The sequence below is a fragment of the Electrophorus electricus genome, chromosome 15 (assembly GCF_013358815.1).
Source record: "Electrophorus electricus isolate fEleEle1 chromosome 15, fEleEle1.pri, whole genome shotgun sequence".
NCBI classification, from domain to species: domain Eukaryota; kingdom Metazoa; phylum Chordata; class Actinopteri; order Gymnotiformes; family Gymnotidae; genus Electrophorus; species Electrophorus electricus.
Window position 1 is genome coordinate 13,040,714 of NC_049549.1, and position 26,409 is coordinate 13,067,122.

Sequence of the window (26,409 nt, forward strand, 5' to 3'; positions counted from 1 at the left end):
CAAAATATATTAACAATTTATGTACAATATATGTATAATATGATTATATACACAATGTACAATGTATATGGTTGTGTATATACGTACACAATCTACAGAATGTACAGATCCATTTCATATAATAACATATCTACAGTTGTTGTGTAACAAGGTAATTGAATATAAATATATATATACAGATATACAGTTATGTTACATGGTGGTGGTGGTCCCCACAGTTTATCAGTTTCCCTGATTCAGGGCCCGAATGGCCTGTGGGAAGAAGCTCCTCTTCAGCCTCTCTGTCTTGGTCTTCAGGGAGCGAAAGCACCTCCCTGACCTCAACGGAGAGAAGTAGTATGTTAGTATGTTATCTGTGTATATGTTGCATACTGGAAGAAATATTTTGATTTCATACGGTATACTGATTTGGGGCCCAATCAGTACACGAATAGTATGTAGTAAGCTTATTTCGAACACAATCCTAGTGTGTCCCAAATAATTGTGGAACAAGTGCCAAGCTTGGTCGGATGTGCCAGGTGAGATGTAAATGAAGCTTGGAGGAGAGTGGTCCAGGCATGTGAAGTAATAAAATGATATTGTAATGAGAACAGTGTTTTAAGGATAAATAAATAAATAAATAACACACCTTACTTATGGAGCTAATGGTAGCAGAACTGGATAATTGTATAAATAAAGTAATAAAATATTTGGGAGTATCTTAAGGTTAAGAGACCTTTTTTGGTCTGTATGTGCAGATCACTCTGAACTGTTCCTTTGAGAAATATCGTCATTAGTACTGGAAAAGATCATCTTTGTTACAAGACTTTGAGAAGTTCTGTCGTTAAAAAAGGTTCATTGTCTTACCAAGGACATAGTGGTGGAGGAGAAAGACTTTATTTTGCAGTCAACATCATCTTTGTTTAAAAAACGAGGCAAATCCTCCAATGGGACATAATGGTGTCAAGTTGCAACTTGCATAATTATGCATCTCAATTTACATATATTGAATTATGTATGTTTGGATATAGTGGTGGAGATTTCAAACACTTGTTCGTAAAGAAGGTGGGGTGATTACATAATCATTTCTGAAAACTGTATAAAAACATGTGTTCTTTGTGTGATTGTTAGATATATTCCAGACTATCCCTCGTTTGTATGTTATGTTGAGCTCAGAAAAAAACATGGGACCTGCTATTCTCTTCAATTCATTCTTGAGTTTGCATCTTTATTTTCTATTTGAGCATACTTAATAAAATTACTGGAATGTAGGAAAAATCTAGGAACCACACGATTCAAAGATATGACGCAAGCAGGGAAAAGGACAAGACGCAGCAGCATCCACCAAAATTCACTCATGATTTTTGACTTTATAAATAAAGTAGATATAAAGATTGTTAAAGTACTTTCTACAGGAATAGCCTTTATGTAGTTGTGTAAATATGTGAAGAGTAACAGAATGTTTCCGTTTAATGTACACGGCTAACATTCTAAATTAACGTTACATTAAAGTGTGCTATTAATATTAGGAACTGAACAGAGGTAACCATGCTAAGAAGTCAACAGGTTAGCTTAACTGAAGCACAGTTAACTTCTTTCAGGTGGGGTTATTATCATGCTAATTGATTGCTCAGATTCTAAAATCAGATTCCATCGTGTTTAAACCCAAATAGAAACAATATGGTGGAACATTACTTCCATGTAGGTAGGTAATGGACTAATTAAGTTAGCTCTCAGATAGTTCTTTGGTTTTGTGATAGCAAGCTTAACATTACACTAATTTGCTGCCAGATTCTAATAGCCATCTCCTCCCCTATCTGCGTGCCTGACAGTGTGTTGAAGATAAATTATGAAGGCAATATGTAGATATCTAGACACTGATGTCTAACACCTGTAATGAGACATTTCATTAGCTACAGATATCTAAAGGTTGCTAAATCTAGTTAGCTCGTTAATCTATCTTCTCATGTACCAACATAATGTTGACATGTGTTTACGCAGAGTATGCGGAATTATTTACAGTGAAGAAAACTGGGAGAACTTGAATGGTTTGGTCGATTGCAACACAGCTAACGAGACAAAAGATGTGCATGCAGTGTTAAAAAACAAACACTAGTTTATGCGTTGGTATTGGAGATGGCACCGATCCGAAAAAATGCTGGATCAGTTATCGGTGGAAACCAATCCGATACCATTACAAATGCAGCCTGGAAATAGCTCAGCATGTGCTAACACAGTGTATCTGATAACTGCCAGGTTAGTTTTAGCATGTCCCGTGATAACACCTGAGCTAATCTGAGCACAGTGTATACATCATTGTAGCGTTTAACTATAGGTTTCTTCACATTAACAATTAAAAACTTCAGTATTCAAATGCATATATGTCGTGAGCCCAGTAAACACAGTGAACACTCAGATGAAGCTTTCAAATCTGAAGTTTTAAAAACATATCCATATCCAACTGTCACAATAATCCATCCAGTGCTCCCTGAAGATGATCCTAAAGTTTTGTTTGAACTACCTGAGGATTTGTCTGAAGTTCTGAAGGATAAGCTTGGCCTTCTTTTTCTGAAAAGTCAGAGTTGTTTCAATGTGCTAAACAAATGCATTTATGAAACTAGGTGAACCCCAGTTTATATCCTGCTGTGCATCTGATCCAGTTTTAAGAGAACTTTCAGGAGTCACAACTGTGATTTAAATTAGGGCCTTTTTTATAGATTTCATGAAAAGTCTGGTGTGAATCACACTCTCTAATTCAAGAAAGATGGGCCTTTACTCTATCACATAAAAGTAGAATATATGGAGGCACATTTTTTCTGTTGTTGAACCTATAGAGTATATTCTGGACAAGAAAGAAAACCGAACATTCCAGTATGTGCCGATATTACAGTCCTTGTGAAATGGTACTGAAGAATGTTCAAGAAAAGTTAACAGTTGCTGAAAGGATATCTAGTTCTTAATACCAGATGGAGCTCATGATGGAGCTCACAAAAAAAAATGTTTTATAAATTTTTCACTGTGTATGAAGAGAGCTTATTCTGTGCATTGATGACTGAGGTGTGCATTCTGCTGGGAATATAATTCAAGATATTATTTGTTTGTTTTATACTTATGTTTATTTTATTTGTATTTGTTATATATATATATATAAACAAATACACACACACATACACAACACATGGATACATAAACAGTCATTCTAAATCTTAGTGCAGAAGAATAACCAGATATTTATTCATCTGTACAAGTGGAATCTGATTCCAGGATATCTTCCATAATATCTCAGGACACAGTTCTGCTGTCTTCCTCCATTGAAGATCCAATATCATGCCATTCTCAGCCATGGCCAACAAAGTTTGAAATATCCACCTTCTCTTTTGATGTGGTGCTTGTGGCAGGAAAAAAAAAAGCCTACAAAAAGGATAGAACCCTCTTGAACAATCCCAGTGCTAAGCCACATCCTTGAGCAGCAAGAGGAAACAATATGTTTCTGACAAAGCTCGCTCCATGAGGACAGATATGCTAGACATAAAAGTGCACTTGTTTCAGCACGAATGATTATATCAGGCAGACAATTCCAGAAAAAAAACTAGGCTTTATCGGCATTTCTCTGGTGTGGTTATTCTCTACACACTTAAACACTAATTTGCTATACTTATCCACAGAAGGCTTTCTTAAACATTAAAAATATAATGCAAATGTAAATACAATATCATAAGCAACTGTGAATACAAAAGTATTAAATGTGAGAGCAATATTGTTTCTTTTGTCCATGATTTAACACCCTTATGGAAAGCAGTAATGTTTGGGATTGCATTTTCAACTCAGTTGGCAAACAATTCAAAGTGTTGCTACTTTAACAGAGAATGCTAATTTGTCCAAAATGGTTTTGTGCAAACAAAACATACACACAGGACACTAACTGCAAAAGTAGCAGGTATTTCATGTTGAAAACGAACAGAAATGGAAATCTCTCCCAAGGAACAACCAGAAAATAAAAATAAAGGAGCAACAATCCCCCTACAGAATATTCAGGAAGACACAGGACAGTTTCCTAGGAGACAAATTACCATGCTTGACAAGAGAATCCTTTCTGAAGCTGTTATATAAGGGTGCCATCTGGTGGTGGTACACCAGCACTATAAGCCATGCTTTACACTTTCTCCCAGACTTCTGTTATTTTGTACTCCTAATACAGAGCAAATGGAGACATTCAGGCAGACTTTAATAGTTTAAGTTTATATAACAAGTTTTAATGATAGTAGTAGCACTTATTGCAATCACATTGTCATTTTATATTCTTCCTTTATCGGAGTTAAGTAATGAACGTTTTGCTCAGCTGAATTTTGTGCAAATACATTGGAAACAGTTAATGCATCTGTTAGAAACAAGTAGCTGAATATGAAACAATGTCATTTGCACAAGTATAAATTTATAATCATCAGTGTGAAACTTGTTGAGGATATGATCAAATTAGACTTAGTCTGTTTTAGAAATGCATAATTAAGATGCCAGGGCCAGTGTTATATTTGAATTTTTAATATTCAAATAATTTGAACTATTATTCCAATTGTTGGATCTCAGCTCATAGGTTTTCGGGTGAGGGAAATTGTGTTGGGTGCAAGAGAAATGATTCTTGTTTTTTACTAAGGCACATGATCATAAAAAGGCTTTTGTAACAGATATTAGGGCTTAATGAGGGCTTACAATGATAATTGAGCTTTAGCACACTGTAGCAACTGACTACAGTTCTGAGACACAAAACAATAACATGCTTTCCTGTTTTATATGTGTATATAGCAGTATGGAACACATCAGGGCTATAATCTAGTGTTTGGACAAAATGTGCATACACAATTGAAATCCAGTAACAAGGTGAACCAGGCCACTTCAGTGTGCAGATTTTCAGATTCAGATCAATAAGGCCAAGATCCATACATAACATGTACATACCTGAGAGTTAATGAGCCCAGGCATGATACACCTGATACAAATTCATAATATGAATACACCTGCTCTCATTTGAAAACAAAATTGTAACCGCAGACCTAGCATGTAGCTACTGTTACTGGTGTAATTGAGTGCTGTCTATGCCCTGCGCACAGCAAAGCATTCATAGGAGAGGGGAACACGGCCAAAGCTGCAGATGAGGGGAGTGGTCTCGAGCTCCTCAGAGCGCCTGGGTGGCCTTGAAGGTGAAGTGCTGGAGGAGAGAGGTGAAGAAGATGAAGAGCTCCACCCGGGCTAGAGCTTCACCCAGACAGGCCCGCTTGCCTGTGAAGCACACACACACAATTTTAACATGCATTTGTTTATTAGATGCACACTTTAACACGGGTTTATATGCATAAAGATGAACGAGGTGCAGGTGTGGTTAGAAACAAGACATTCCTCCCACTGCACGTGACGGGCCGTACCACTCGCAGGAGGCGAGCATTCCGTGACATTGGCTTTACAGTGAATGAACCAACCACTTTGCTGGTGTCAAATTAAATGAGGTACATTTAAGTCTATTGTATTTAATAGTTGTATTTAATATTGTATTCAATTTAATACTTTACATAATATAACTCTAAACATTATTTAGTGATCTGGAGTGTGGAATGGAACAAATGCAATTTCTATTGCTAGTGAATATGTGTTTAAACAAACTAGTCTTGAACTAGGCAGCAGAATGATGTGGCTTTACAGTCACCAAATTCACTCATATTTTGGAATGATTTAATGAGGTTCTATCTTCCCCAGAATACTGTAGCTCAAGTTTTACACAGAATAATACATCTCTAGGAGGTCTTGATCTACACATTTGTGTTGTTCAAACTATCAGGTCTTTCATATGTTGGTCGGGTATGTTGGAGCAGAGAAAAAGAAACAAAAAAGTTTTGTCTATGTAAGGATTGACAGTAATTTTTAGATCACAAGCTTCGTGAATAATCCCTTTAACAGGTCAAAACTTAAAGGTAAACATTATGACATACCTATGACATGTACTGGAAATGGAAGAAAGTAAATGTGGACGCATTGTTTATAAATGTACACACTCATATGTAATGAGTTGAGTCAGTGATACACTACCTAACATTAAGCTTACCCATTCCAAACACAACAAATGCATCATTCTTCTTGAATTGTCCCTCTTCATCAAGGAAGTTGTTTGGGTCAAAATGGTCTGGGTTCTTCCATAGCTTAGGGTCAGAGAGTACAGAGGATAGCAATGGAAGAATAATTGTTCCCTGCAGAAACAACACAGTATTCTCAGCAATTAAAATGCGTAAAGTTTACCATCCAAGTAATTTACAATTTTTTTCTTTTTATGGAGCATGCAGCTAAAGTTCTGAATGCTACATAAAAAACACAAATACCTTGGGGATGAGATAGTTGTTAAACTCAGTGTCATGGAGCATTTTGTGTGGAACCGCAGTAGGTGTGAGGTCCATGCTACGCTGGATCTCATGGATAACTGCATCTGTATATGGCAAGTTCTGTCTGTCATCCAGGGAAGGCCACCGGTCTGGCCCCACCACCACATCAATCTCCTTCTGAACCCGGGCTACAGAGCATGTTACAGAGAAAATCAACAGTTCTCTCTGCATGTTGTAAGCCATGGCATATATATTTGATTATAGGCCCAAAAATGTGATTTGCAACACACATAAAGTAGGTTAAGTCTTTTGTTGGTACATAGCTTCAATGTGATTGGTGAGACATGAAAGTTTGAAGTGATCTGATTTGTCACCTTGGACATCTGGATACTTCATCATGAGCAGCAGGCCCTGTCTGAGAGTACAGGAGGTGGTCTCAATGCCAGCACTAAACAAGTTCCAGGCTGTGCTCAACATGTTGTCAAAATTAAATTCTGTATTAGGATTGTGTTTCTCCTGCAGAAGAGCCAAAGTCACAGTAATTAACTCACAGTAACTCACATCCTGCAGCACCTATTAAACATGACCTCACTCAGGCTTTGTCATCTTTAATGAGAAATAGATCATGAGAAACTATCTATTTGAGAAAGATCCCATGGGCTTGTAGAGACACCTCCATTTTAAGATTTTATATGGTATAAAAATGATACAATCATATATTGGATGTAGGCAGTCAGTATCATGAACAAATATTCCATACCAAGACATGCATGCTATCTTCATATCAGTGGAGAGAATTTTACCTCTTCAATCTTTATAACGCAGGCCTCTAGGAAGTCCTGCGGTGGTGAAGTAAGATCTAGTGTTTTCATCCTTGCCTCTACCTCAAGTCTTAGATGAGCTCTGACCTTTTCAAGCACTTTGAACATATCATGGAGCTGTCCAGAGAAGAGGCCAAGCAATCTAGGGAAGACGTTATAGACCTGTAAGAGAAAAAAAGACAGAAGTGTTAACAAAAAGAACATTGTGTACAGACAGAGTTAATGTTTGCCTAGTCTTAGCTGTGGTTTGCATTCATCTGAGCAGCACCAGTGATGGGTCATAATGTTTACACAAACCTCAGTTACTCAGTAATTCTGGAATAGTTAATGTGTAGTCATTTCCAAATATAACATAACATAAAAGGCACAAAACAGTGTGATGAATACTTAAAAACTATATTCAAGTCAACAGTGATTTTTCAGAGAAACGTTAGCATTCTCAGAGTTCCTTGGGATTTTTAATAGGTAGATAGATATTAAATTGATTGTATTTCATTTTATTTTTGTTCCTTTCTTTCATTTCCAGCTAAGATGTAGTGAAAGTACTCATAATATAATCAATATAAGCATAAAAAAATAATAATTTTTAAACCAAAAAAAGGTTTCATTTCTGACTGTACAAAGTACTCCTTGTGGTAAAAAAAAGCCCTGGTGAGTATATATATGAATGATTAAGAGCTATGAGCTCCAAATTTAAATCCAACCAATAACAAAAGTAATTCGATTTTTAAAAAATACAATATTGCATTGAAATTATAGTAAATAAAAAAAAGGCACCATCAAGTAATGCCTTACCTTGCACAGCTAGAGAGGGCAGAACAGTTAAACCACAATGAGATTTTTCCTTGCTTTTTACCCCCTACTCAAATTTAGTTGCCTCAGGCGAGCCATAGAAAAGCAGCATACTGTTTCATTTTATTTCAGATTACTTACATTACCTGTCCCAGAGGACTAGATAAGACATTAAAGTAAGCATCAGTGCCCTCGAGGATATTCTTGAACTGTTGATCCTCAGACTCAAATCTGTGGCCGAAGATAACAGAGGAAATCACATTGCTCACTGCTTTAGTTAATGAGTATTTGGGACTGAAAGCAGAATCTGTAGGAGGAAAAAAGGAGGATTTTTTGGGATTTGTTTGCAAACTAGATGTTTGTGTATCATCCAACTCTTCTGAAAGGCAGTAGTGATACTGAAATGGTCCTTTTAGAAAATAATACTGATACTGAGAACATTTACTGAAATGATCTAGTGTTCTAATGAATATGATTCAACAACAGAGACGACCACGCAGCATAACCTATGAGTCATTGCTTTTCAGTGTGAGAAGGCTGTTACATAAATAACACTATCTACAGTACTTTTCAAGCACACTAAACTGCAGTGTTTTACACACTAATTATTGATTAAAATGCAGCAATGCCAAAATCATGTGCTAGAAATTATAAATACCAAATAATTGCAAATTCATAAATTCCTTGATGATAACCAGCTTCAGATCAGGTGTTAATGCAAAACTGACATTTAACTTTCGAATCAAATGGTCCAGTCTAGAGTTTGAAATGTCACACCCATCATTAAGTTCCTGCAGAGGTTTCATTCTAATTTCTTCAGTGACTTTGTATAGCTGGGTGTAGCTCCATGTATTTTCATGTATTTTCCTTATACATTTTTCCATATCTCAAAAGCTCAAGCCTATGTGCTTGTTCCAAAATGGAATGTGACCTTGGGGTAAAACCCAGCACTGCTGCAGGCATGGGGGCCCCACTATAAATGTACTTAATACACTGTAAATGAATTACAGCAATTACAGGCCAGACATTTAATAGTGAGTGCAGTTTTAAATAGTGTCACAACCCACACAAGACTGCTTGGAGTTTATCTTTAAAAATGACACAAAGTCAGAAGAGGTTTAAGCACATAACAGATAGCAAAGGGGGCAATACCTGCAAATGTGCTGAATGTTTGAACCAAACACTGGGCTTCCTCCTTCACCTTGTCCTCAATGCTCCTTCGACCCATTCCAAAATGCTTCAGTGTTGCAAGACAGAACCTGCGAAGCTGCTTCCACCTGTTTCCATTACTCACCAGAACACCTGCAAAACAGAAATCATCCATTCTGACTTCCATGCCTGTGACACCAAACTCTATGGAACTGCCAAACTTTATTCAAGATTAATTTGAAAATCAACTTGGTAAAGCTTGATAAACAACACTTGTTATTCATACAGCATTGTGTTTTAGTCCTAAACAAGAAAGTCCACTGATGTTTGTCTACTCTGATTTATTAGACCTTACCATATCCATTGGTGGAATTCATTAAAAGTGGGTAGTTCAATCTGCCACTGAACTCTTCCGCCATGCCAATCATAGAGTCCTTCAGGGCTTGATATCCAGCAATCACCACAGCAGGAGTGTTGGCAAACCAGATGGTGAAGACAGGGCCATACTTTCTACTTAGCTGTTTAGTCATGCATAAATATGGACACTTTAAAATTACTTTTGTTCTGAATTGGTACACTTCATTTTACTCAAAACAGCTCACAAAACAACATTTCTTAAGTGTACACCTCCTAAAATTGATTAACCATAAAATGGATATTGGCTGTTGGCTAATGTGAAACATTGGTGATCCACTGGCACCTGAACCCTCTAAACTATTATTTAAAAGAAAAAATCTGAAACAGTAGCCAATATGTCAATCCCCAGAGTCCAGATTGCATAAGAACAGATTTAAATCATTAGTGTGATATCTTACCAACCTCTAGGTAATATTTATATGGCTCCTTTGTATAAACCTGATGAAAATTTCCAACTACTGGTGCAGGAGTCGGACCTGGAGGGAGCCTTCCATAAATACTCTGGATTCCTTTACCAGTATGCTTCCATATTAGAAATAAAACAGATGCCACAACTACTGATAGAAGGTTTGCCTGTAAAATTAGCAATAGATCCATTTATGTAAAAATCGTGAAAAATTGTTCAGGCAGAAAACATAAATGAAATCTTGAAGTAGGTTATTCTGTAGTCTAATTTGCTACTTGGGTGTTTCTCAGCAGCTAGTGTAAGAGACAACACAAGTATTTCCAGTATACTGCATGTATTTATACTCTAATATTTAGTGACGTATAAGGGTAGAAGAAAAACTAGCTAGAAGCATTTTTCAGAGAACTCATGGTTCACAAGTAGGTAATGTATTAATATTTAAACAATTTTAAATACAGTAAGTTTCCTTTGACCCCAGATTTAACTAAGTTACTCTCACGGGACGCTCCCCCCCATGAGTCATGTGGTAAGGCCCTCCGTGTGCAAGGTGGGTTCACACATGTAGGGAGCCAAACCCCCATGAAGGCATGCACCTGTACGGGGTTACGTGTTAATGTGTCTGTCTATTTAAACCCCCGTCAGTGTGTGCCTCACCGCTGGTTATTGTTTGTCTGCCTGTTAGTGTCTGAAGTTGTATATTTGTATTCAGGTTTGTCTAGCCTATGTTCATCATTTACACAAGTGTCTTCATGTTTGCCATAACTGTTACATGTGAGTGCCATCATTGTCAGCAGCCAGAGTTCTTAATAGAACTAGAAAATTTGATCACATCATTCCTATCTTAGCTACTTTACAATGGCTCCCAGTAAAATTTCGTGTTGATTATAAAATGCTTCTAATGACCTACAAAGCGCTGAATGGTCTTGTCCCACAATACCTTAGAGAACGTCTAGTGCATTACAATCCACCACATCTGTTTAGATCAAAAGGTGCAGGCTCTAGTACCAAGAATAAGAAAATTGACCGCAGGGGGCAGAGCCTTTTCCTATAAAGATGCCATACTATGGAATAACCTTCCAGTAAAAGTTCAATACTCAGACACAGTGTCAATATTTAAGGCTAGGCTGAAAACAAACAAACATTGCCTAATGCCTTAGAGGTGCTGGGAGGTCAATGGCAACATGGCATATTGGTGGATCATCCGAACTCCAATCCTCCTGGCTATTTTAGTGAGTCTTGGTGATTAATGGTGAAAATATCAGTGGACTCATATGTAAAACATTTTTAGGTGTTTGGACTTAATACTAGTAACACCTTAAAGTAAATCACAGCATGGTATTTTCCAGTATGTCTCAGTACTTCAAAACTCTAAATTTCACTTGAGGCTGCAGCAGTTGCAGATGAGATCTTAGCATAAGTTAAGTGTTAAGTTGAAAGCTAGTTAGCATGGTTTGATTATTATGTTAGAACCTTCTTGTGTTACTTTTTTGGAATGTCTTTTTGTAATTGTGTAATCGTTTATTCCATGATTTCTTTCTGGCTGTGTGAAACTGCTCACTTATGCCCTAAGTTGCCCAGCTGAACATCAAGATTAATATGATGAATATTGCTATTATAGCCTGCTACTATAATTTATTATAATCATGTCACAAATTTGTATATTCATATCTATGCTATATTTAATGAGATTTTGCATTCTGATTGTGTGATACATGCTAAGAGCAGGTAAACTTTTTCATATTCATGAGGATTATTCAGATCCTCATCTCCAAGTTAAAAGTACACCAAATGAGATACACAGACTATAAATTCAGGTAAGGCTGTGCAAATATAAATCCAACTAACTGGGCTACATTCAGGATTAATACATTTGACTGACTAACTTTTGTATATTTGACATTTGACATTCTTCAGGAACTCCAGACACTCATGCTCTGTGCAGTGATTTGCTTCAAACATCTTTCTCTATCCATATTTTTATATTGTTAATATCGTTAATAATAATTCAAATGTATTCACATGATTAGGACTTCCTGTACAAACCTTCAAGGTTTCCTTAGGCAAAAGTAATATTCTTATCTTCTGATATTAAATGTTGCCTTTATTTATAGCAGGGTCTTTAGGAGTTTGTATCTAAGCCAAATCCTGTGGGAGATTTCAGATGTCTCATTTTAAGTGGTGACATTATTGTAAAACGTAAATTTAGAAACATCTTCCATTCAAAATATGTGCCCAAGTGCCCGCCAAAAATGGAAAGAAATCAGATTTCAAGTCACTGTTCTTCTTGTTATTTAGTAATTATGAAAATAATAGTACAATGAGGATAAATCATTCTTAAGCTTTGAATTAATTTAAATGCATGTTGATCTTTAGGCTGGCCAAGTCTACCTTGACACTCATCCCTCTGCTGGGAATTCATGAGGTGGTGTTTGCTGTGGGGACGGAGGAACAGACAGAGGGTATACTACGCAGCATCATCCTTTTCTTTCATCTGTTTTTCAGCTCCTTTCAGGTACAGATGATATCTTTACCAAGACAAGAAAGCCCTTCCATTACATGGTGCAAATCATGATATGCTCTCTTGAAGAAAACTGATTAACTTCTGATACATTTAAGAGATTATTCCCATCTGTGTTCCTCTGCAGGGTTTTCTGGTGGCTATTTTATACTGTTTTGTGAACAAAGAGGTAAGAGCCACCAAAAGAACTTCCAAAAGAGTTGGTAAATATACATGCCACCTGTTCCTTCAAGATCAAATGCTCTCCTATCAACTTTGTTTTATGATATTTAAATGTATTTATGTCTGAAGACTAAGCGTTTGAAGACACACATTGATGTTACATGTCCATTTGCTATTGTCTTACGTGAGAGGATATTCCAAAATTAATGAATTCTAATACATTAGATAATACAGCACCATGATGTAATGCATCTCTGAAATAATCACATGCTCAGTATGTGTGTGCGCGCGCATGTGTATGTGCATACCTACTTATACCCACTATGACCCACAGGCCTAGAGTTTTTAAATGGACCTCTGCCTATCCCAGGTACAGTCAGAGATCAAGAAAAAGTGGCAGCGGTGGAAGCTGGGAATTAGCGTTCTGGATGATCGCAACACAGGCAGCCACACTGCACAGGGATTTAAGTGCTCACAGGACCATCCGTGTCAGCAGGACTGTTCTGAGAGGGACAGCAGCCACAAGGGCTCAGACCCTCCCCCCACCCAGCCCTCTGTCCAGCGGCATCAGCATACTGAAGCTAAGAAGGGCAGGGCGTACTGCTATATCTCTGGGCGCAAGCAGGTGCTGAATGGATTAGACACACCAGCTTTGGGCCACATTGAAATAGAAGGAACAAACCAATACTGTGAGAGCTACTGCTAAGAGAAGTGGAAACGGACCTTGTGTAGCGGTGGTTGTAAAGTGCTACAGGGAGAGATATGGAGATAGCAGTTGCACACATAGAGGCAAGCTGCATATGATAATAGGAAGTTTCTTGCGAGAGTGTTAAATTCAGTACAGTTTACAGGTAGCATGAACCAGCACAATTACAGCTTTGAATGGACCTTTTCTGAAAGCAGTGCAGCTGTAAGGGTTGGCACCAAGCTGAGGCTCCCTCCGGCCACCAGAGGGAGGCCTCGAGTCAACCACGCTACTAATCAGGCTTGATGCCCAACAGTTGGGCTAGACCTTATATAAGCCCAGTGACCCAGTCACTCAGTGCTGGGTCTTTGCTAAAGTTTTGAGCCAAGCTCCTAGGTGGTAACTTCAGGTTTTGAGGTCTGTGAGCCCTTATGCTACAACTCATTTCTTCCCTGCGAGGGTGTCCGTGTTTTTACACATCCCTTTCTCTCTTCAGTTTTCCCCTCTCGAGTCTGTCTCTCTCCCAAGGCTTCCCTTAGCCATTCAAGTTCCTCCACCTTTTTCTGGTTTTGTTTGGGAGGTTTTAGTTTGGTTTTCCCCAGTGCATCGGGGTTGCCGTTCTTCCCGTGGTGTCCTTTGTTCTCCCTTTTTTCCACGCTCGGCGTGTTTGTTTATTTTTCCTTTTGGTTTACCTGATTCAAGATCTAACTGCACACAGGCCCACTATCATTAGTGTGACTGTGCACCCAGTAGGCTCTCAGTGTCATTACCTAGCTGACCTGGGTTTGAGCCCACTTTACAGCAGCAGTCTATAACTGGACTTTATGAAGCCTTCAGTGCTTTAGAAACAGAAGGGTCCAAACAAAGTTGTGCTCTTTGTTGTCTTTTTATTGTTTGTTGCTATTTTCTACCTCTTTGAAACATTTTGGCAATGATCTATGTCACTTGAGGACCATCACTCGCAAGCAAGTATGGCCATAGTAAAACATTAAACTCCTGAGGATTATTGAGTATGTGTTGTATTCACAGGTAAGACAGCTAGAACCTTATGGTGGCTCATAGTCATACACTGCCAAATACAATGCATAGCTCTCTGCAAATCTGAAAACGTCATGTTTGGTAAAGGTTTACACAGTTTGGCTTATAAGAGCTATATATCAAGAGCCCTAATCACTATTTCTAATTAGAACCACCTATTATTCATTGATGTTTAAAAATATTTGTGACATAAATATGAGCTCATGAGTCATGAATAATATTATTGCAAGACATTGCAGATGTCATTTAGAACATTCCATATAACTTGGAAAAGAAAATGTTCACCTATTATGTCACCTAAATTCTTACAATTCTGTATTATACTTAAGAGAATTCAGGTCTGTGCATACAACAGGAGATCTAACCTGTTCATTATGACATGACATTCCATTCAATGGCCAAATACACTCACATGGACATAGCACAGATGCCAACAGAGCACTGTATTAATACTACAGACTTCCCAGCAGGACACTATTTCTGAAACCATGACTAAGCAAGTTTAGAATCTGAATCTGTCACCTATTGTTCTGATCATGTTGAGCAAAATGCATGGACCAAGGTCTGAAATGTTCTGCTTAAAAGATGTAGTTTACCATTTAATGCCATGAAAAACATGTCACAGAGATTCATATGAATCTTAAATAGTGGAAGTTTGGTGTGGCCCATTTGAAAGCTAGTTGTCATACTTCCAAGAGCCCTCAATATTTACCAAAACCTTGTTTCTTGAGATTTCAATAACAAACCCATTTTCTGTTATATTACTGAATATGGTGCAATTTCACTGCTTGCCCTCTTTATTTTCAAATGACCATGATATGGTATTCTGAGTTAGTTGAATTTTACCAGTAAATCAACTAGACAAACTAGTTTTTGGAGTTGGATACAAGGTTATAAAGTCATTGGAAAAACTCACAAAGCTAACACTACATGCTTCACCATACAGTATGTTTCAGCATATGCTTTATCATTCAACTGAAAGAATATTCGGTGCATTAAGGCAGAATCTGAAAGGCATACTTTGGTATACATGGGACTCAGAAGAAAACCCACATACACACAGCCCTCCACTGCAGCTCAGCTTTGATTATTCACTGCAGTAGAACATGACGTTGAAGGTCGTTCCATACCTTGGCAATAGTCGTCATCTAGTGGAAGTAGCTAAAAAAGAATCAAAATTGCTTACCTTCACTTCTAGGCCCTCTGTCATCCTAGCAGTGCTATATCTTATAAGGCAGGAACTAAATTGTAAATTGTAAGTGTATGGATTTGTGTCTCATGTTTAATATATAAAAGTATATTAAAAGTGGACATGATAAAAAAAAGTGATCTTGGTATTGTGAATCATATACTTGTTTCAACATGTGTTAATCCCATATTCATTTTTAAATCCCATATTAATTTAAGATTCTGAAATGTACAATGATGCCACAAGTCAGAAATCTGTTGTAATGTTGTGTGCAGTAATGTTATCAACTGCTATGTTAGTTCATTCTTCTAGGGTATTCAGTCATTTGTGACAGAGTGATAAGTAGGAAATTTCAGATACCAGTCCTAAGAACTCTGCTTCCTCTCCAGAAGCCTTGATTTAGTCTGCTAGGTGGTTAAGCAAAAAACAAAGAGTGGATTTAGTTCTAATAGTCATTTTTGGACTAGGAGCAAGTGAATAGCAGTCCCACCTCTGTTTTACCTTTACTTCTTATCTTTTCTGATCTGTTCAAAGGGGTCACAAATATAGATCTGTCATAAAAATCTGTTTTTTTTTTCTTTTTGTCTTTTTAAAACCTAATGAATTCGAAAAATCTGATTACTGAATACAATATACTGAACCAACAGCCTACAGGAAACAAGAATTATAGAAAACCACTCTAGAATTTCAGGATGGTATTATTACAGGATTTCTGTTAAATTCATGAATGTTTTAAATCAAGTGGCTAATGTGTATTTTTTACCAAGTGAATGATAAATTATGGATATAAACAGTATCACAAAATGAATAAGATTTTGACATTTGCACAAAGTGTGAGATTTCAAGCATTTAAAATTTGCAAAGATATCCAAAATTTGATAGTACAGTAACCAGGTAGAAGCAATTTGCAGTACATAAATGCTGACTAGAAAAAAATTGCATTTACTATTTGCCTTGCTATTTCTAATTTGAACAAGTGTTAATCCAGAAATACCTAGGAATTAATTAAATAATTTGTATATGCATAAATATACATAACCTGGTGTATATGCATAAATATAAATATCCTGGTGTCATTACATCAATATCAAATATAGGTTAGAGACCTGGTTTTCCAAGACGTTTATGGGACTTTCTGGTTGTAATTTGGTTAATAAAATTAAAATTGAATTTGAAATTACTGCTGGACATAATGGTTATGATGAAGCTACAGAAGTATGGATTAAAAGAGATTTATAATAATTAGATTTTAATTAAAGTAGAAAGTAAACTTTTCTATGACTCTAACATGGCTTTTACAGTTGAGTTCTGATTTGAGTTTAAGTTTAAGACAGTTTCCTCAAGTGTTTTGTCATTAAGAATGCTGAAATGAGACATTATAATTAAATTCTTTCTGTCTGTGCCATGTTACATGAGGAATGTGTTTATTAATGATATCAGAAAAGTATACATGTGGATACATAATTGAGATCCAGTAACAAAATGAGCCAGGCCACTTCAGTGTGTGGATTTTCAGATCAGATCAATAAGGCCAAGATCCAAAGGTAGCATGTACATACGTGAGATTTAATGTGCCCTGGCATAATACATAGACAAATTCATGATACAAATACATCTGGTCTCACCTGAAAGAGAAGTGTAACCACAGGCCTTGCATGTTGCTGGTGGTTATTGGTGTGATTGAGTGCTGTCTATGCCCTGCGCATAGCAAAGCATTCGTAAGAAAGGAGAACATGGCCAAAGCTGCAGATGAGGGGAGTGGTCTCAAGCTCCTCAGGAGGCAGGGTGGTCTTGAAGGTGAAGTGCTGGAGGAGGAAGGTGAAGAAGATGAAGCGCTCCACCCGGTCAGAGCTTCACCTAGATAGGCCCACTTGCCTGTGAAGCACATACACACACAAAGCAGTATTAAAGAAATCAAGCACAATTTTAACATACATTTGTTTTTTAATTACGCTTTGTTTTTATCCAGGAGATTTATTAAGTAGTTGCTTGGTATTTAACATACTGTAGTTGCAGGGTACAAGAACACAGTAGCTCTGAAGAATACATCTCTGGGAAGCCTTGATCTGTACATTTTTATGTTCAAACCGTGAATTCTTTCATATGTTGGTCAGGTGTGTTAAAGCAGGAAGAAAACGTTTATTCTACGTAAGAATGGAAGGCTACATTTGTTTTTTTTTTTTAAACACAACCTTCAGAGATTTTCCCTTTAAAAGTTCAAGTTTTAGGGGAAATATCCTGACATACCAATGACATGTACTGAAAGTGAAAGAGAGTGAAAGAGGAAGCATTGTTTATAAATGTATAGACATGTGTAATTAGATGAGTCAATGATGCATTCCCTAGCGTTAGGATTACCCATTACAAACACAACAAATGCATCATTCATCTTCAACTGGGGGCAATGGTAGCTCAGTGGTTAAGGGACTAATAATCATAAGGATGCCACTTCAAGCTTCACCACTGCCAATTTGCTACTGTCAGGCCCCTAAGCAAGGCCCTTAACCCTCAAGTTGTATTCAATCATAATTGTAAGTTGCTTTGCATAAAAAAACATTTTAAAAAAGGATTAGCCAAATATAAAAAGGAATTGTACCTCTCCATCAGGGAAGTTACTTTGGTCAAAATGGTCTGGGTTCTTCCATTTTCTAGGGCCAGAGAGCACAGAGGATAGCAATGCAAGAATTATTGTTCCCTGCAGAAACAGCAAAATATTCTCAGCAAAGAAAATGAGCAAAATTTAACATTCAAGGAACATTATCAGTTAATGACTTTGCGTTGCACACTCTATAAAAACACAACTTATGTACTTTGAGGGTGTGATTGTTGTTAAACTCAGTGTCATGGAGCATAACACGTGGAACAGCAGTTGGACCAAGGTTCATGCTACACTAGGTTCTCATGGATGACTGCATCTGTGTATTTTATGTTCTGTCTGTCATCCAGGGAGGGCCACTGTTGTGGTGGTCTCAATGCCAGCACTAAACAAGTTCCAGACTGTGCTGAACGTGTGAAAATGAAATTCTTTATTAGGATTGTGTTTCTCCTGCAAAAGAGCTGACAGTAATTAGTCAACAGTAACTCACATTGTCTAACAGAAATAATACTTGACTACCACACTCTGTAATCATGACTTTGTTATCTTTGCTGGAATTTGGATATATAATGAAAAAAAATATCTATTTCAGAAAGATTCTATGGGAATGTGTAGAGAAACAAAGTTTAATTGTGTTCCTATACTGATTTCAGTAACTCTGTTTTGAGAGTTTTTTCAGCATGACATTAAATGTACCACAATTTTGTGTTTTCTCACAAAGGGTATTCAATACTCAGTATCATGAACAAAAAATACATATTAAAACATGCACGCTATCTTCATATCAGTGGAGAGAATTTTTCCTCTTCAGTTTGTATAATAAAAGTCCTATGGTGAAGTAACATCTAGTGTTTTCATATACGCCTCTGCTTCAAGTCCTATGATAGCTCTGACCTTTGTATACAGTTTAAATAGATCATGGCGCTTTCCAACTAATCTAGGGAAAATGTAATAGGCCTGTAAGGGACAAAAGACAGAAGTGTCAATGAAAGGAACATCTTGTGCAGATAAAATTATCATTTGCCTAGTCTTCACTGTGCTTTGCATTCATCTGAGCAGCTCCAGTGATAGGTCATAATATTTATTTACATAAACCTCAGTTACAAGGTAATTCTGGAATAGCAAATGTGTAATGATTTCCAAATATAATAAAAAATAAAAGGCACAGGACAGTGTGATGAATACTTAAAAACTATGTTCAAGTCAACAGTAATTCTTCAGAGAAATTTTAGCCTTCTCAGAGCTCTTCAGGATTTTTAATATGTTTGGATAGATTAAACTGGTTGTAATCCACTGTGTATTTTATTCTCTTATTTCATTTCCAGCTAAGTAGTATTGGAAATACTTATACAGAACTCAGTTTGTATAAAAAAGATTGGAATTTTTGGAGTTTTATTTTAACTGTACAAAAAACTTCAAGATACTGTTTGGTTGTAACATTTCCTCAAAGTCAGGATCGAGGCATGAGAAACAAAAGAGAAAAAAAGAAACAAAGCTTCAGGACCATAGCAGATGCTAACAGGCTTGCACTGTTTCCAGCGTAACTTGTGGGGACCATCAATGCAATGTACTGTGGGGACAAGATAAGTGAGAGCAAATGAAAAAAAACAGATGTGTGCAATAATCAATAACCTAGTGATTGAGAATGCGAAAGTGGAAGGGAGCTGACAGTGGTAAGTGTGGGGAAAACAGTCCTGACCAGTGCATGCAGCAGTGCTTAAAGAACTTTGAGCTCCAAATTAACTTGAACTACCAATAAAACAATAATTTAATTTTTTTTTAAAACGCCAATGTTGAAGTCAAAGTGTCCTCAAGCAAAGAAAATATACGGTTATGTAACTCATTACATTGCACTGCAGGAGAGAGCAACACAGTAAAATTATGGTGAGATTAGTTTTACTTGCCTAATGTGTGCCAAAGAAAAGCAGTCTACCATTAAATTTAAATTCATATTAGGTAGGTTATGGTATATTACCTGCCTAAGAGGACTACATAAGACACTGAAGTAAGCATCGGCGGTTTCCATAATTATCTTGAGGTGTGGGTCATCACATTTAAATCTGCAGCCAAAGACAAACAAGCCAATCACACTGTCTACTACTTCAGTTAACAAGTTCAAGTTCAAGTTCAAGTTCGGTTTATTCGTCACATACATAGTCATACACAGTATAACTCGCAGTGAAATGGTGGAGAGTGCTCTGTCCAAACTGAGGAAAGGAAACAGGGGTGCATAGAGAAAAATGTATATATGCAAGATAAATATATATACTCTATGTATGTAACATGTCTATGGGACCGAAAGCAGTGTCTTGGAACTAGAATTTTCTTATCCAATTCTACTGATGAGTAGTAGAAATATTGCATTTATCAGACACTTTTATCCAAAGCAACTTACAATTATGACTGAGTACAACTTGAGCAATTGAGGGTTAAGGGTCTTGCTCAGGGGCCCAACAGTGGCAGCTTGAACCAGCAACCTTCCTATTACAAAGTACCTTAAACACTGAGCTACCACTGCCCCTAAAATACTAAAACGCACCTTTCTTGTCTTCTGATGAATATAACTCAATGACAGACTGGATTACAAGTGATTTATTCCTTGTCAGTTTGATATGGCAGGACATGGGTTCATTTTCTTAGGGGAGGCCGATAATGCTGTGGATCTGGCTAGCTTGTTGCAGTTAAAGCAGCTGGTTTTAGGCAGCTTCCTTACAATTGCCGGTATATTGCCGTCTAGTGCACGTATGAGCCCGTTGGTTATGAGTGTCTGTGTATTTAAAGGCGCAGGATTGAGCATTATAAAATGCATATGCTTTATTGCTGGTAGAAGGCGATTGACAAATGTTTGCGTCTTTGCTAATAGACTTATAAAAACAGCAGTAGTACAGCGCTAAGTGATTCGGAAGGTTAATTTTTAATGTGACCCGATCCGATACTGGGGCTGGTGCAGAGTAAAGAAGCTTTTTAAGCGTTGAAGTACTTGTTTTAGGATGTAACTAGCGAGATGTTTGTGCCCTGAATGAGTGAGGAGAGCGGTGGGGAAATTAAACACAAGTTGGTTTTGTGCGCAGGGCTGAGTCACTTTTTTGTTCCCGCTAAAGGTTTTTTCTGATTATATGAGCCTCTATGATGTAGAATTTCATAGTAGAGGTTTTATTAGGTTTGGTGTGGAAATATTTTTAAAGTTTATGAATTGTATTGTGAAATGACTTATGCGTCGGCGAAGCAGTTTGCAATTGAAACTCAGAACAAGATTACACGCTTATTGTATCTGATTGTTTGTTTTTTAAATAATAATAATAATAATAAGCTTGTAGTTTTCCCTGGCACTACTGGTGTTTTTTAAAAGGCACACGGCCGCACCTGTGACATAAGCAGTGGTTGGCGGTGCTGTCGACGGCTGGGCTTTTAACGGGCGCTGGGTACATATTTGTGACTTATTTTTCCATTTTATACGCAATATTGTTTTGGCCTAATTTGTGGACGCTACCAGTTTGTAGGTGGTAATAGGCTGAGGGTGGATGGACTGCTGCTGCGACCAAAGAGGAAGAGTCATAGCGTCGTGTTGTGGAATACGACGCGGTTTTTGCCTTTTTTGAGGCGATTTGTCTATGTCTTACTTTTTATCGTATTTGACGTCTGTCTTTCCAAGTTCTTTCGTGTAGTTTGCTTGAATGGCAAACTCTGAGGCAGGTATATTTGTGTTTTCCCGATTCGGGTAACGCTCCACTGAAATTGGGTACATCATTGTATAGATTGTAGTGCTAAAGGAACTCTGGAAAGTTTGCGTCTGCTATGAGTCAGCACCTTTTTATATTGGCTCTTTCTCCTCATATAATGGTATTATATCTAGTCATCTGACAATTTTTAATTTGTGGAATAAAATCCAATTACATTAATCTTTAAATTGCACATTAGGAACCCCTGTCTTGCTCTCCTTGGCTAATGAATTTGTGGCCTTTTTCTAGAGGTTTTTAATTCCTTGGATGAAATTCCCAAAATGGTGTCGCCTGCTTTTTTTTTTTTTTTTTTTTTTTTAAATCAATTGCATCTGAACATAACTCTGCCACAGTGCCGAACGGTGTTAAATAGCAATGTATCTAAAGTAGTTTTAATGTTCACCCAACTGCAATGTTTTAAAGTTTAAATTGCAGCAATGGAAAAATGTGAAATTAGAAATAAGCAAACTGTATATTCACAGACACTGGCTTCAGATCAAGTGTTAATGCAAAATTTACATCTATATTTCAAATAAATGCAGTGGATCAAATAACATGCCCATCAAGTTACTGCAGAGGATTTTCTAATTTCTTCAGTGAGCTTGTATAGCTGGGTGAACTCTTTCCCTGTGCCAATCATAGAGTCCTTCAGGGCTTGACGTCCAGCAATCACCACAGCTGGAGTGTTGGCAAACCAGATGTTGACGACAGGGCCATCCATACTTTTTACTGAGCTGGTAAGTCATGCATACGTACGGTCACTTTAAAATAACTTATCTGAATTGCTACACTTCAGTGCACTCAAAACAGCTCACAAAACATTTTGTAAGTACACACCTAAAATCCACCACAAAATAAATATTGGCTGGTGGCTAATGTGAAACATTGGTACAGGTCATTTCATGCGCTTATGTAACTATGTCAGAGGTATTAGAGTCCTGGATTTTGTAATCACTGATAGTTATGTAATAACATTTCAATTCAATTATGTAAAAACATTTAAACTAATGATTTATTAAATCTAGCACTTGAAATTGAGGCTCAGAGTTCAATATTTTTAGTCCAGAGGTGCCAAACAGCTCTAATTCAATTAATTGCCAGGTTTAGTAGGAGTTCCCTGAGACACCATGATGGGTATCATAATCAATGCAAGGGCTACAGACAATACTCGTTTTATGTCTTTCCAAATATATCATGTGACCAAAGGAGATTAAAGTGGTTAAGGTCAAGTGTGGACTTGATAATGCAAAGGGTTCCCATATGTAGGCCTGGTGTGATCAACTGGCAGGAAGGGAAATCAAGAAGCCCTTTGGTGGAAAGCTGCCTAAATACAAGTAACTATGTAGGTGTATAAAGACTGGTGTTTGTGTAGGGGCAGGCAAGAACCTTTTGAGTTCTATGTATTATGTTCAAGAGAGAATTTTTTATGTTAGGGGATTTTTCTTCACATGCATTTTTCTGGTTGAGTTAAATAATGTGTGGTTTCTGCATCTGCACTTTTGTGTTTTGGCACCGAGAGTGAATGAGTGATAAAGAACAGTGGGGAAAAGAGGAAAGAGGCTGCTACTACCACTCTACCATTGAGAGTGTGCCGACTTTCTCCATCTCTGTACGGTATGTTGGCTGCACAGAGGTGGAAAAGAAGAAGCTGTTGAGAATTATAAGGTCAGCAAAAAAGATAATTGGCTGTCATGTGCCTGCCCCCCCCCAGTTATTCAGTCTGCTCCCTTCTGGAAAGAGGTACAGGAGCATAAAAAGCAGGACAAAATAGACTGAAGTTATTTACCTTATGCCATCAGGACTCTTAATTACATGGGACACCAAATGGAAAATTGGCATCAACTTAGCACACAACGTGCAATAACATTACCTCAAGTGCACAGAAATATATAGGACCTGTGTAATGTTCATAACCTTCATCCCAAATCGTCTTCCCTTCTCTCTATTCTGTTCTGTTCTATTCTATTCTACACCAGCAGACCTAATCAAAGCCAAATGTATAGGAGAAAGTAAAATAATAAACATTTTAATAAGTTGACCACAAAAAAAAGAAAGTGATGACTAGTGTGGCTAGGAAATAGTTTTGTGCTGGCTTGTTATTGATATACACTAAAAATGATAGAAACGCCCAGTCTTTGACTCATGGCCAAGTAAAAGATGTGTTCCCAATTGTACCCAAAGACCTATACTTTACTTCAAAATTGCATTTTTTTTCAAGTTTTCTATGACAGCATTAACAAACTGCCTGCGCAAACCGTATTTCCCAGCCACACTAGTTTGATGTTTTAATTCACACAGTTCCTGCTCACCGTTTGTTCATGGATGGATTTTTGGGGAATGGATAATCTTTAATCAAACTTTAAATAATTAAATCTTAATTAGAATGTTATTTCTTGTTGTTTTCTATTTTAAAATTTGATTCGCTATTGTGGCCAAGTGTTCCTTGAATCACAATGCTAGTTGGAGCATGGTTTATATACAGCTGTAGAGTATAACGATTAAAACATATGTTCAAATACAAATATCTGTGCAATCGCACAGTTGTGATGACTTTGATTACTATCATGTAGTTTTGCGAAGCCAGTGTGCGGGAACATTTTCTTTCGATGCATTAGATTTCATTAAGATATATTTAATTAAGCTGAAGAGCACAGTTTTAGATTTTCAATTTCTGCAATAAAAGTGCGATAAACTTTCCCTCTACATCGTTTGAAAAATTGGCGACCGTAATAGAAAATGTAGGCGCTCACTTAAACCGTCAGTGTAGATTGCAGTCATTTACCCTACAGATTTTTTTCTGCAAAGATTGTAGGCTACTGCATCTATCAAAAATGTTAACAATTTATGTATACTATTCAGCTTGTCTTCCTTTGCATATATACACTGCATGGCAAATACAGTGTCTGAATTTTTCTGAATTATAATTTTATAATATTGAATTATGATACTTTTAGAAACAATTATTTACATTTGTTATGATTTACTAAAAAACAGCACTTTTTTAGTCCCAAAGGTGGATCAGTATACTGAAAAATACATGTGTGCTATTTGTGAAAATACGCCCCTATGCAATATTCGAATATCTAAAACTGAAACCAGCAGTCCCAGGCTGTGTGCTGGCTAATTGGCTAACTTACTTACGAACACTACTACAGCTATGCTGCTTACTAAAACAAAGTAACTTGCGTTTCAAACAGATTTATCAGTAAAATAGCAACCAGTTTGTTATCTTTATTAATTATTTTACTATTTTAAAGACATAATTACAAGTTGTACTGACATTTATACACCATTAGCCTGCAACTGTCATTGCTGAACCATCTATGTTGTCTGGCATTTTCAAAAATTTCCAGATGCGAGTAGCTCCTCCTTTTCCGTTTTACATTGCATTATGGGACAACAGTGTCCATTCAAACCATACTCAAAAACCGACCAGTTCTAAGTATGCATCTTGGATTTTTGATTGTACTCAAATTTAACAACTTTAACTACACTACATACTACATACTCAAAACCTAGTTCAGGGCACACCCGAAGATAGCTCTGGTCGTGTACTGGAATTTACATTTACATTTTACATTTATGGCATTTAGCTGAGGCTTTTATCCAAAGCGACTTACAATTATGACTGAGTACAACTTGAGCAATTGAGGGTTAAGGGTTTCAAGTTTCAAGTTCGGTTTATTCGTCACATACATAGTCATACACAGTATAACTCACAGTGAAATGGTGGAGAGTGCTCTGTCCAAACTGAGGAAAAGAAAACGGGTGCATAGAGAAATATAGATATTCTCTATATGTGAAATATATATATGCAAAGATAAATAAATATATATATATATATATATATATATATATATATATATATATATATATATATATATATATATATATATATATATATATATATTCTATGTATGTACAAAATATATTAACAATTTATGTACAATATATGTATAATATGATTATATACACATTGTACAATGTATATGGTTGTGTATATACGTACACAATCTACAGAATGTACAGATCCATTTCATATAATAACATATCTACAGTTGTTGTGTAACAAGGTAATTGAATATAAATATATATATACAGATATACAGTTATGTTACATGGTGGTGGTGGTCCCCACAGTTTATCAGTTTCCCTGATTCAGGGCCCGAATGGCCTGTGGGAAGAAGCTCCTCTTCAGCCTCTCTGTCTTGGTCTTCAGGGAGCGAAAGCACCTCCCTGACCTCAACGGAGAGAAGTAGTATGTTAGTATGTTATCTGTGTATATGTTGCATACTGGAAGAAATATTTTGATTTCATACGGTATACTGATTTGGGGCCCAATCAGTACACGAATAGTATGTAGTAAGCTTATTTCGAACACAATCCTAGTGTGTCCCAAATAATTGTGGAACAAGTGCCAAGCTTGGTCGGATGTGCCAGGTGAGATGTAAATGAAGCTTGGAGGAGAGTGGTCCAGGCATGTGAAGTAATAAAATGATATTGTAATGAGAACAGTGTTTTAAGGATAAATAAATAAATAAATAACACACCTTACTTATGGAGCTAATGGTAGCAG

At 36.9% G+C, this 26,409-nt stretch overlaps 1 protein-coding gene and 1 pseudogene across 1 annotated transcript; one reads left to right on the top strand and one right to left on the bottom strand.

Moving 5' to 3' along the window:
- Positions 1–4,896: 4,896 nt before the first annotated feature.
- Positions 4,897–10,225, bottom strand: LOC113591831 (annotated as a pseudogene).
- A 215-nt stretch (positions 10,226–10,440) lies between these two features.
- On the top strand, positions 10,441–13,312 carry LOC113591830 (glucagon receptor-like). Its single transcript, XM_035534378.1, has 6 exons — positions 10,441–10,473; positions 11,084–11,155; positions 11,652–11,740; positions 12,300–12,438; positions 12,572–12,613; positions 12,977–13,312. The coding sequence occupies exons 1-6, from the start codon at positions 10,441–10,443 to the stop codon at positions 13,310–13,312; spliced, it is 711 nt and encodes a 236-aa protein (XP_035390271.1).
- Positions 13,313–26,409: the final 13,097 nt, after the last annotated feature.

What these genes read in the sequence shown, in the direction of transcription:
- LOC113591830 (XM_035534378.1), top strand. Translation starts at nt 10,441, where the DNA reads ATGAGTCATGTGGTAAGGCCCTCCGTGTGCAAG. An exon ending in TAAGGCCCTCCGTGTGCAAG is followed by an intron (nt 10,474 to 11,083) that starts GTGGGTTCACAC and finishes CTAATGCCTTAG; the next exon opens with AGGTGCTGGGAGGTCAATGG. An exon ending in CAATCCTCCTGGCTATTTTA is followed by an intron (nt 11,156 to 11,651) that starts GTGAGTCTTGGT and finishes TGCTAAGAGCAG; the next exon opens with GTAAACTTTTTCATATTCAT.